Genomic DNA, 12,333 nt, shown 5'->3' with positions numbered 1-12,333 from the left:
CCCTGCCAGGAGGGGGGAACTGGGGGAGATTGGGCTCTGCTCCCAGGGAACAAGGGACAGGCCAAGGGGAAATGGCCTCAGGCTGGGCCAGGGGAGGGTCAGGTTGGATATTGGGAAAATTCCTTCCTGGGAAGGGTGGTCAGGCCTTGGAACAGGGTGGAGTCCCCACCCCTGGAGGGATTTCTAAGCCCTGTGGATGTGGCACTTGGGGACAGGGGTCAGGGGTGGCCTTGGCAGTGCTGGCAGTGGTTGGACTCCATGGTCTTAAAGGTCTTTTCCAACCACAATGATCCCACAATTCTATAAAATAACTTAGTATAAAAGCTCAAAAGAGATGCAGGTTTGAAGCTTTAAGATAAAGTGATTTTCTCCAACGTGAGGTGAGAGCTCCTCCTCTTCCTGCTCCGTTCTGCAGCTGAACCAGCCTTTTCCTGACACTCCAGGGAATCCCTGGCACAAAACCCAAATGTGTCACAAAACCCTGTGTGGGTTTTGTAATTTCTTTGGCTGCACAGGGGTGGAGAAGTGTGAGATTGTGGTTTTCACATCCGAGCAGCCCCTGGAGCTCCATCCCCTTTGCAGCATCTCTGTGAGATACACCCCAGCTCATGGCTCAGTTCCTGCCACTTTGAGGACGTTCTGTGGGTTTTTCTGCCTCATTCTGATCTGTTTATTTATCCTCTCCCTTTGAGGTTGGCCTGCTCTCTTCCTGGTAGGGTTTAAGCGTACAGTGTGTTAATACAACATGTGGTTGTGCCTTAGCACTGTAATTAGCTGACTTAATTGGGTCTCTGCTCTTCCCAGGCTCTAAGCTGAATCTGGGAGAAGATGGTGAAGTATTGTCCATCTTCCTTAGGCATCCAGGCCTCTCCCAGTCGATGGCTCCAACAGGATGGGTGTTAAATGTAGTAACTTTGTATCGTGTGATAACTTGGAAGCGCCTCAAAACTACCAGAGAGGAAAGACCCTAAAAATTCCCCCCTGTGCTGTGGTTCGTTGCAGGCACAGCTGAGAGCCTTCATCCCTGAGATGCTGAAGTATTCCACGGGCCGTGGGAAGCCAGGCTGGGGCAAGGAGAGCTGCAAACCCATCTGGTGGCCCGAGGACATTCCCTGGGCCAACGTCCGCAGCGACGTCCGCACGGAGGAGCAGAAGCAGCGGGTGAGCGTCCCCCCCTGGCTGCCCTCAAACCGAGCACAGGGGCTTGCAAACAGTGCTCTGGGAGCAGTTCTTCCCTCCAGTGGCAGAAGGAAGAGTCTTGGCAGGGAGACTGTCCCATCCTGAGCAGCAGGGACCTTGGTGCTCCAAGGAAATAGCGCGGCGGAGCCGGGAAAAAGGGAGAGAATGGGGGGAAGGGGTGGGGGGTGCCAGCTGTGGCCGTGGATGCCACCACACAGGTGAGGTTTCTGTCACAGAGGTCTTCAGGGAAGGCCACCGTGGTGTGGGAGCAGTGGGACCTGTGTGGGGTGATTTAGGACCCGTTGGATGGGGAGGGATTCCAGGTGGGGCTGGGAATGGTGCTGTGGCAGTCGGTGCTCTCCCGAACCAGGGTGGTTTTCTCCCCAGAATGGTTTGGGTTGGAAGGGCCCTTTTACAGGTCATCTCATCCTGCAGTGAGCAGGGACATCTTCCCTAGATCCTGCTGCTCTCCAGGGTGATTTCTGAGTCCTGGACAAAGGAGGGGATGAGGAGAGGAATTCATTATCGGCGCCTTTTGTTTGCGAGTTGGTTCCAAACCATCCCATAATAAACCCCAGCAAAGACAAACATTCAAATCCCAGCGGTTCAGAAAACCTTCCCCCCCTGACTCTGCCCTCTCCCCCTCGTGCTGGAAGGTGTCCTGGACCCAGGCCCTGAGGACCATCGTGAAGAACTGCTACAAGCAGCACGGGCGCGAGGACCTGCTCTACGCCTTCGAGGACCAGCAGACCCCGCAGACCACGACCACGCACAGCATCGCCCACCTGGTGCCCTCCCAGACCGTGGTACAGACCTTCAGCAACCCCGATGGCACCGTGTCCCTCATCCAGGTGAGTGGGGCCCTCTGCATTTCCCCATTCCCAGCACGGCTGACTGGGGATTTAATCGTCTGCCTGGGGAATTTTGGCTTTATCTGCAGGTCTCACCCCTCGGGTTTGTTAAGCCAACGCTCCCACCCAGAGAATCAGTTTTACCTCCCTCTTCCCCACTCCCATCCCTTGTTCCCATCCCTTGGATTTGGCAGGGATCTGAGCTGAGTTCAATGAACCCACTTAACGAACAAATCCAGTTCCTGCTGTCACCACACAAGGTCTGTGGTGGCAATGGGAGCAGAGGTGGTGGGACTGCCCTCCTTTAATGCCATAAAACCTAGTTTAATCAACAGATCAGGTATTTCTGTGCCCCCTGGTCTTTAGTTTACACCTGGAATTCCTTCCCAATAACCCTGCCCTCTGGCACTGGGAAGCCATTCCCTGTGTCCTGTCCCTCCATCCCTTGTCCCCAGTCCCTCTCCAGCTCTCCTGGAGCCCCTTTAGACCCTGCAAGGGGCTCTCAGCTCTCCCTGGAGCCTTCTCTTCTCCAGGGGAACCCCCCCAGCTCTCCCAACCTGCCCTTGGACACTCCCAGAGCTGGGGCACCCACAGCCCCCCTGGGTGACCCGTGCCAATATCTCACCACCCTCACAGTGAAACCCTTTATTCTTTCCTTTTTTTAACCCAAATGTCCCTTTACGTGGGTTTTATGGCCTCCCTCCTGCACCAGCAGGCCTTCTCAGCCCCGTTTTGTCGTGTCCCCCAGGTTGGCACCGGCGCCACGGTGGCCACGCTGGCCGACGCCTCCGAGCTGCCCACCACGGTCACCGTGGCACAAGTGAACTACTCCGCGGTGGCCGACGGAGAGGTGAGACCCTGGGGCAGCTCTCTGGGGACAGCTCAGCCAGGAGCAGGGCCCTCTGAGCCTCACCCAACATCCCCTACAGCCGGCTGGTCACGGGGAACGCCGAATTCCGGGGGCCGGCGCCCGCGGGAACGGGGATTTCTGCATAAATTTGTGTCATTTTATGTGGAAAGCGATGGGCTGGGGTTGGTTTGACTCTGCAAACCAAATTCAGCAAAATTAACACAATAACCCAGTTGTGGCAGAAGCCTTAGGTGTGAATTCTGTGCGTTTTTATTTATATCCCTTTGGAGGCCTCGTGCCTGAATTTCGTCCCTTTTTTGTTTGTACCTCCTTGGAAACCTTAGGTCTGAATTTCGTATTTTTTTTTTAGTACCTCCTATAGATTATGTATTTTGTACTTTTGTTTGGCATTTCAAAATCTGAATCTGCCTAAACCTGAACTCTTACACTTGCATACATTTATTTTTCCATTTTTTTTTTAATCAACTAATAGACTTTTTCTGTGGATTTGGTGCTGAACTGCTGTTATTTTGACTCAGGACTCTACAGACAAAATTATGGTGGAAACCTTAGGTCTGAATTTCCTACTTTTTCCTTTTTATACCTCCAATAGATTATTTATTCTGCCTTTTCTTTGACATTTCAATGTACCTCCTATCCATTATCTATTTTGTGTTTTGTTTGGCATTTCAAAATCTGAACACTTACACTTGCACACATTTATTTTTCCTTTTTTTTTTTAATCAACTAATAGACTTTTTCTGTGGATTTGGTGCTGAACTGTTGTTATTTTGACTCAGGACTCTACAGACAAAATTATGATGGAAACCTTAGGTCTGAATTTCATACTTTTTTTTTTCATACCTCTTATAGATTATTTATTTTGCCTTTACTTTGGCATTTCAATGTACCTCCTATCCATTATCTATTTTGTATTTTCTTTGATAGTTCAAAATCTGAACTCTTACACTTGCATACATTTATTTTTCCACCTTTTTTTTTAATCAAATAATGGATTTTTTCTGTGGATTTGGTGCTGAACTGTTGTTATTTTGACTCAGGATTTTACAAACACAGTTATGGTGGAAGCCTTAGGTCTGAATCTCATACTTTTTCCTTTTTATACCTCCAATAGATTATTTATTCTGCCTTTTCTTTGGCATTTCAATATACCTCCTATCCATTATCTATTTTGTATTTTCTCTGGCATTTCAAAATCTGAACTCTTACACTCACACACATTTATTTTTCCATTTTTTTTTTAATCAACTAATAGACTTTTTCTGTGAATTTGGTGCTGAACTGCTGTTATTTTGACTCAGGACTCTACAGACAAAATTATGGTGGAAGCCTTAGGTCTGAATTTCCTACTTTTTTCTTTTTATACCTCCAATAGATTATTTATTTTGTGTTTTTGTTTGGCATTTCAATGTACCTCCTGTAGATTATCTATTTTGTCTTTTGTTTGGCACTTCAGTGCCTAATCCTGAACTCTTACACTTGCATACATTTATTTTTCCACCTTTTTTTTTAATCAAATAATGGATTTTTTCCTGTGGATTTGGTGCTGAACTGTTGTTATTTTGACTCAGGGTTTTACAAACACAGTTATGGTGGAAGCCTTAGGTCTGAATCTCATACTTTTCTATTTTTATACCTCCAATAGATTATTTATTTTGCCTTTTCTTTGCCATTTCAATGTACCTCCTATCCATTATCTAGTATGTATTATCTTTGGCATTTCAAAATCTGAACACTTACACTTGCACACATTTAGTTTTCCACATCTTTTTAATCAACTGACTTTTTCTGTGGATTTGGTGCTGAACTGTTGTTATTTTGACTCAGGACTCTGCAGACAAAATTATGAGGGAAACCTTAGGTCTGAATTTCATACCTTTTCCTTTTTATACCTCCAATAGATTATTTATTTTGCCTTTTCTTTAGCCTTTCAATGTACCTCCTATAAATTATCTATTTTGTCTTTTGTTTGGCACTCCGGTGCCTGATCCCAACCTCCTACACTTGCACACATTTATTTTCCCGCCGCCTTTTTTTTTTTTTAACCAAATAACACTTTTTATTTCTGTGCGTCCGAGGAGCGTTCCTTCAAAAATACGAATTATTTTTTTTTTAAATTCACTCCTTTTTCCCCTGCTCGCCCCCAGATCCCCTCTGAGTGAGGCTGCAGGTCCCTCTGGGGTGGCCCGGCGAGAGGTGGCAGCACAGAACAGCTTTGCCGAGCTCCAGCCCCTGCTCCCATCCCACAGCCCAGGAGCCCGCAGTCACCTTGAGGCGCTTTTGGCAGCTGCCCCGAGGCTTTCCAAGTTTTTTTTTGAGAGCTGAAAGGAATTTTCCAGAGGCACAAATCAGGCTGGATGGGGCTCATCCATCCCGGGCCAGCTTGGAGCGACCGGGTCCGGTGGAAGGTGTCTCTCCCCCTGGGGTGGAACTGGATCATTTTTGAGGTTGTTTCCAATCCTTTCAAAATATCCCAGCAGGAAAACCTTCGTGTCAGTGGGGAGAAGAGCCTGGAAGGTCCCTCCTTCCACTCCTTCTTTCCCTGTTCCATCCCTGTTAGGGAGCACAGAGCCACTGGGATGGTGGGTGGGAAGGCAGATGTTCTCCCTCCCTCTCCTTCCAGTGGTGGGATTAATCCTTGTCTTGCCCGAAGGCGGCAAAATTTCCATGGAATTTTTACCTTCTTAACCATTTTAACCATCTTAACAAACAGAGGTGGGTTTTTCCCCTCACCTCCTGCAGCATTTTTGTGTCTCCACTCACCAGGAGGGGCCCTGAAACGTTTATGGGGATGAGAGCAGGGATGGGAGTTGGAGGAAGATCTTCATCACCATGCAAAGAAGCCAGTAGGATTTGGGGTGATGGGCCTTCATCCTCCACTTCCTCAGCTTTTTTCTGGGTTCAGTCCATATTTCCAGTTCCCATCCTGGTGGGTTTTGTGGCCACACATTCATTGTCTCGTGGGCTGTGAAATCCCAAACGGAGAAATGTGGGAAATGAGCAACTGAGATGGGTGAACTTTAAGTAATATTTATTAATGGAAAGCTCTGGAGTCAGGGAATTGTAAGATCACTCCCATCCACCATCATCTTTTCTTGAGCAGCGTAGAGACATCCCAGTTGGCTCAAACCCCTGGGAATTTGCAGGTCCTGTACAAAGAAATCCCAAGTGGGAACATGGACCGTTCCCCAGAATGGCAGTGGATGATGCCAATGGAAACTGTGAGGCAAACACAGCCCGTTTTCCTGAGGGATCTGATCCATGCCGGGGTTCCAGCACTGCAGAAACACCGAATCCCAGAATTATTAGGGTTGGAAGGACCTCTGGGGGTCACTCAGTCCAACCAGGGCCACCCAGAGCAGGTGACACGGGAGCTCATCCGGGCGGGGTTGGAATGTCTCCGGAGAGGGACACTCCACACCCTCCCTGGGCAGCTGATCCCGAGTTCCATGGGAAGTGGTTCTTCCTCAGTTTGAGGTGGAACTGGTTGTGTTTTATTTATGGCCATTTGGCAGAGCTAATTCATCAAATCCCAGCCTGTGATCCGGGTATGGCAACAACAGCGTCATCCCGTTCTGTCACGGATTTGGCCGGACAGGAGGGATCTGTGGGTGGCTGAGGGCCTTCGTGGATCTTTATGGAATATACTGATGGAGGGTGGTGTTGCCCAGCAACATTCCCAGGTGGATCCAGGGGTTCCCCTCTCTTTTTTCCCCCCCTCAAAGCCGGAGTGTTGGCAGGACTGCGCGGGCGCTCCTTGAAACCTTAGGAATTCTGCTTCAGGAATTTCACTTTAGGGAGCAACCACCCACCCACCCACAGGGCGACACCCAACCCTCCTGTCCTCTCCTGGTGCTGTCCCTGGCAGGTGGAGCAGAACTGGGCGACGCTACAGGGGGGTGAGATGACCATCCAGACGACGCAGGCGTCGGAGGCCACGCAGGCGGTGGCATCGCTGGCAGAGGCAGCTGTGGCAGCGTCCCAGGAGATGCAGCAGGGAGCCACTGTCACCATGGCACTCAACAGGTACGGAGCCTGGAAACACCTGGCACCTCCAAGGGTTTCGTTCCAGCGCTGCAAAGATCCCTCTGGGCAGTCCTAAGAGAGGCTTTTCATAGAATCCCAGAATCAGCTGGGTTGGAAGGGACCTCCGAGATCATCCAGCCCAACCCTTGATCCAACCCCGCCGTGGTTCCCAGCCCATGGCACTGATGCCACATCCAGTCTGTCCTTAAACACCTCCAGGGATGGAGAATCCCCCACTTCCCTGGGCAGCCCATTCCAATGGCTGAGCACCCTCTCTGCAAAGAAATTCTTCCTGATCTCCAACCTAAACCTCCCCTGGCACAACTTGAGACCCAGCCCTCTTGTCTCGCTGATGGTTGCCTGGGAAAGGAGACCAACCCCCCCCCCCCGGCTCCCCCCTCCTGGCAGGGAGTTGCAGAGAGTGAGGAGGTCTCCCCTGAGCCTCCTCCTCTCCAGGCTGAGCCCCCCCAGCTCCCTCAGCCTCTCCTCCCAGCACTTGTGCTCCAGTCCCTTCCCCAGCCTCGCTGCTCTTCTCTGCCCCTGCTCCAGCCCCTCAATGTCCTTCCTGAGCTCAGGGCCCAGAACTGGACACAGCACTCCAGGGGTGGCCTCACCAGTGCTGAGTCCAGGGCAGGAATCACTTCCCTGGACCTGTTGGCCACACTGTTCCTGAGCCAGGCCAGGATCCATTGGCCCTCTTGTCCCCCTGGGCACACTCTGGCTCATGTTCAGCTTCCTGTCAGTCCCAACTCCCAGCTCCCTTCCTGCCTGGCTGCTCTCCAGCCCCTCTGGCCCAGCCTGCAGCTGCAGGGGGTTGTTGTGGCCAAAGTGCAGGACCCAGCCCTTGACCTGGTTGAATTTCCTTAGGGAATTCCCGTGCCAGGCATTTTCCAGGTGTCTGCAGGACAGGTGCTGATTCCTGCTCCTTCTTCAGGGTCAGAGGCTCCTCCACAGCCTTGGTTTGTGGGGTTTCTCCTAAAGGTTTTTGGGGGGGTTTCCCAGATGCCTCTCTGCAGTAGAATAGTAAGAACTGTGAGGTTGTTTTGGTTGGAAAAGCCCTCGGAGCCCCCGGAGTCCAACCATCCCCCAGTACTGCCAGGGCCTCCAGTGACCCATGGCAGGGATTTTTAATCACTGCTGAGCAGATACTGTTGAAAAAGTAAGTTGAATATTGGGAATTAGAGGGGAAGGCCCAAAGGACAAGCCAGGACTAACTTGTTGCATCTCCATCTGGAATAGTGTGAGAAGTGGTCGCTCCCCTTGAACAGGAAAAGTCTGGGAAGGACAAGAGTGATCAAACCCCAGGAATAATCCATTCCACAGTCCTCTTCAGCTTGGGAAGGGGATTACTGGAAGTCTATGGAATCATGAGGAAAGCAGAAAGGGAAGAGTTCTTTTCAATCCCTCACAGTACCAGGCCAAAGGGCTGAGGCAGGAGTTTGTGCAGAACCATAATTCAGTTTTTCTTCTGATTAAATGTGGGATTTGTTGCTCCAAGAGGCTGCGGAAACAAAAAGTAAACTGGTTTCCAAGGGGATCAGACGAATCCAAGCTGATAGTGCAGATGCAGCCTCTGGGAAGCTGGGAGGGTGCAGGAAGGAAAGGATCATCCACACTCCTTCCCAAATGTCTGCCACTAGCTGTTCCCACAGCAGGGTTGTTCCATGAGAAGGCCCTTTGCTCCGGCCTCATTTGTGTGAGGACATGAAACAATCCTGTGCTACAAACAATGCTCATTAAAAAGCATCATTAAACCACTTGGCTGGGGAGGAGTTAAAGGCAGAGCTGGGGGTGTGACCCTGGGCACGGCCTGGCAGGGTCAGGGATGAAGGGAATAGCTCTGGAATCTGCAGAGCCCCAGGATGTGCCAAGAGGATGAGTTTTGTACCTGAAAGCAGAGGCAGGAGGGAGCCCCACAGAACAACCGCTTGGGTTGTCCCAAAGTTTTAGTGAACCCCAAGTGAAAGGATGCAAAGGTAAGAGGACAGGGATGTCCTAAGACCTCTCCAAACTCAAAAAAGCCACTGGAACCACCTTCTTCCCACATAATTCCCCCTCCAGTGTAGATTTTTCCGCTTCACCCGGGCCCGGGGCGGATCCCTCCCTTCTGGATGTCGCCTGACGTGGGTTGCCTGGTTCAAACGGGATTGTTTGCTGGGTTTGGTGTTGTTTGGTGGGTTTGGTGTTCCTAATTGCCCTGTCTGCCCTCCGTGCCCACAGTGAAGCTGCTGCCCACGCCGTGGCCACGCTGGCCGAAGCCACTCTCCAAGGGGGGGGACAGATTGTCCTGTCTGGAGAAACGGCGGCGGCGGTCGGAGCCCTCACCGGCGTGCAGGATGCCAATGGTAAGGCTGCTGGGGGGCTTGGCATTCCTCGGGTTGGTTTTCCTGTGCTCTTAACTGGAGGGGTTTACTCTCTTTTTGCTGAAATGCCCGGTTTTTGCTGGTAGAATTTCCAGCTGCAGGCGGTCACTGAGCGGGTTGGGCCTTAGAATGAGATGGTGGCACCGAGCTCTTGTTTGATTCCATGGTGCTGGTGGCTCTGCTCTTTCCCTCCTCTTTATCCTTAGGGGGTTTTTTTGGAAAAACCTCCTTCCCATTCTGCATCTACACAGTGCCCAGCACAGGGAGGACCAGCCTTGACCAACCAACACAACCAGTTGGTGCCACAATAAACTCATCCCCAAACACTTCCCCGTGAGGGAATGACCAACATTTTATTACCTTCTCATTTCTTTCCCTTCTCAAAGCTCTTTTTTTTGTGGGTTTGGTGGCTGCTCTTGAGCAACTGTTGCTTTTCTGCTCAGGTGAGACCTTCCAGGGTCCCTCAGCTGTCGTTTGGCTCCTGCTTTATTTTCCCTCTTGCTCCCACAGTCAATCCTTTACTTTTAGGGATTCTCTGTAGCATTTCTCACCAATTGTTTGGTGTCTCTTCTGCCAAGTCTGGTGGCTTTTTGCAGCTATTCAAACTAAGCTCCTATTAAAGAAAACTAAATGCACAGAAATTGGTTCAAGGGATGGTGCTGGAATGTGCAAATGTGTCCCATCCACTGCCTCCAGTTGCTTTGAGCCTCTGCCTGACCCTGGAGGTGTCCAGGGAAGGACTGGATGTGGCACTGGGTGCTCTGGGCTGGGGGACTTGGTGGTGTCTGGGGTCACAGGTTGGGCTCAGTGATCCCAGAGGTCTTTTCCAGCCTGATCCTGATCCTGTGATGCTTTCCGAGTTCAGAGAAGAAACTCGGCGGTTATTTGGATTAAATTGGAAGGAGGTTTGTCAAAATAAGCTCAGAGAGAGGACACAGAGGGGAGAGTCACAAAGTCACCTTGAGGATGGGGCTGTTTGGGTGTTAATTGTCAAAGGGGGGGCCAAGCACGGGAGGTCAGGTGGCACAGCAGTGACTTCTGCCTTGTCACTTGGCACGGAAAGCAGGGACCTGGCCAGATGAGAGCTCGGGGTTGAATTCCATCGCAGCCCTTCCGAATCCCCGTCTCGCAGGGAACGCGCCGGTTCGGAGAGGTCGGAGAGGTCGGCGTTCAGCCCGCAGCAAAACCCGCGCGGCGGGAGAGGAGTTTGCCCGGGGGTGGGTTCGGTTCCCTTGCTGTGGGGTCAGCCGGCCTGAAGAGGGAGCAGGAACGGAGCGAAATCCCTGCCCCGCGGGCGGGGAGCGCATCTGGCACCCAGGGAAGGGCCGGGGCGTGTCGCGATCGGTGACGGCTGTTTATCGCAGGGAGGATCTGCCCCTGGATGCTCAAAACCAGCGACTAATCAGCTTTGGCAGAGCACGTGGGTGCCCCGCCGCACATCCGCACCCCGGCTCCCTCTGGCCCGCTCCCAAAACGCTTTCGAGCTCCTCCGGATTCCTCCGGATGCTTCTTCCCCCCAAAAAACTCCCCCTCCCGGCGTCGCTTTAATATCACTGTAACGCAGGCTGAGCTAGGGGTTGGTTTAGGGTTTTTTTTCCTTTTTTCCTTCTTTTTTTTTTTAGCAGCGGAGCTGGGAGTCAGCAGGGATTTCGAGTGCATTAGGAGGGGGGAGAGGCTGCCGCATTTTCCGCGAGCGCAGCCTCGCCCGCGGGCCCCTCTCCCGCTTTCCCACTCGCCTTCGATTGGGGCTCTCTAAATCTCCGGTGGCATTAAGGGGAAGGGCTTTGTAGCCCTTGGAAGCGCCTCGCCGGTGGTTTGGATTACGTAAGCGGCTAATAGATGTCCCCGGGGGCTGCGGGAGATGGGGGTATCCATTCCCTCTGGCTCCGGCTGGGGATGGGGAGAGCAGATGGATCGGCAGCGCCGGCACCGCCGGGAGGGTTTATCCTCTTCCTCCGGGGTGGGAGCGTGAGCGGCCTCCTGGACGCTTCGTTGTTTGATGCAGGAGGAACGAACCACTCCCTCTGTCCGGAGGAGATGGCACTGGGGGTGATTTGGGACGACTGGCTGCGGGAAGGAGGGGGAAAACACCTCCCAGAGGCGTGATGGGATTCACCCGCGAATTCCCCCTGCTCGGTGTTGTTTGCAAAGCCTTAATTTGCTGATATTCCCAATAAGTGCTTCTTTCCAGGAATGCTCTTACCCTTCTGCAGGGCTTTCCTGAGGGATTCCAATCCCTTACCCACTTCACTTTCCCTGGAAGGGATAGAAATTTAACCCCATCTTATTGATAGGGAAAAGGAGACTGTTTTAACACCTCCCCGTCCCTGGAAGTGTCCCAGGCCAGGAAGGGGCTTGGAGCAACCTGGACTAGTGGAAGGTGTCCCTGCCCATGGCAGGGGGTGGAACTGGATGATCCTTAAGGTCCCTTCCCATCCAAACCATTCCATGACTCCATGGAAATGTCTCAGGGTCGGACAAGGTGTTTCATTGCTGATTTTAACCATTAGATGTAATTATTCTCTGTTATTAGTTTTTCTTTCTGCCTCAGTATGGTGCTTTTCCCACCCATTCTCTGGAATTATTACCTGAATAATAATGAGGTGATACAAGAACAACCAAGACAGCTAAAAAAGGGGGAAACCCCCACTCATGGACACCTTGGAATCTGGGGCTGGATATCTGGATCTCCTGCAGGGAGCCGGGGAACGTCCTGAAGCACCACAGGCTGATCTGGTGATGGGTTCCATTTGCAGGCAAAGGAAATAGGATCCCCTGCTCCCACTGCAGTGTCAGACTGCCTTAAGTGCATTACGGTTTCCTGGCTGCTCCCGAGCATCTGCTCGGAGCCGGGATGCGGGAACCGGTGACCCCGCGGCCGCAGGCTCAGATGGGCCCTCCTTAAGTGGTTGGCATTAGACCAAGGAACACTCAGAGCCAGCACAGGGGGTGGTGGCAGCACCTATTAGGAGAGCAGCGAGGCTGGGGAAGGGACTGGAGCACAAGTACTGGGAGGAGAGGCTGAGGGAGCTGGGGGGGCTCA

At 51.9% G+C, this 12,333-nt stretch overlaps 1 protein-coding gene across 2 annotated transcripts in view; it reads left to right on the top strand.

The window, feature by feature from the left end:
• The window catches only part of NRF1 (nuclear respiratory factor 1), a 31,159-nt gene that overhangs the window by 16,489 nt on the left and 2,337 nt on the right, over positions 1-12,333 (top strand). Inside the window, exons 5-10 of one of the 2 annotated variants that reach the window (XM_017839198.1) lie at positions 1,003-1,161; positions 1,836-2,030; positions 2,779-2,880; positions 6,770-6,927; positions 9,148-9,272; positions 10,916-11,198. In XM_017839198.1, coding sequence (XP_017694687.1) covers positions 1,003-1,161; positions 1,836-2,030; positions 2,779-2,880; positions 6,770-6,927; positions 9,148-9,272; positions 10,916-11,046 — 870 coding nt within the window. In that variant the 3' untranslated portion in view covers positions 11,047-11,198. Of the gene's footprint in view, positions 1-1,002; positions 1,162-1,835; positions 2,031-2,778; positions 2,881-6,769; positions 6,928-9,147; positions 9,273-10,915; positions 11,199-12,333 lie in introns of those variants that run through there. The other variant, XM_017839197.1, reaches the window with a different exon arrangement.

This window comes from Lepidothrix coronata, unplaced genomic scaffold (genome assembly GCF_001604755.1).
Source record: "Lepidothrix coronata isolate B3197 unplaced genomic scaffold, Lepidothrix_coronata-1.0 Scaffold385, whole genome shotgun sequence".
In the NCBI taxonomy this organism is placed as follows: Eukaryota; Metazoa; Chordata; class Aves; order Passeriformes; family Pipridae; genus Lepidothrix; species Lepidothrix coronata.
This window is presented reverse-complemented; position numbering and strand designations above follow the sequence as displayed.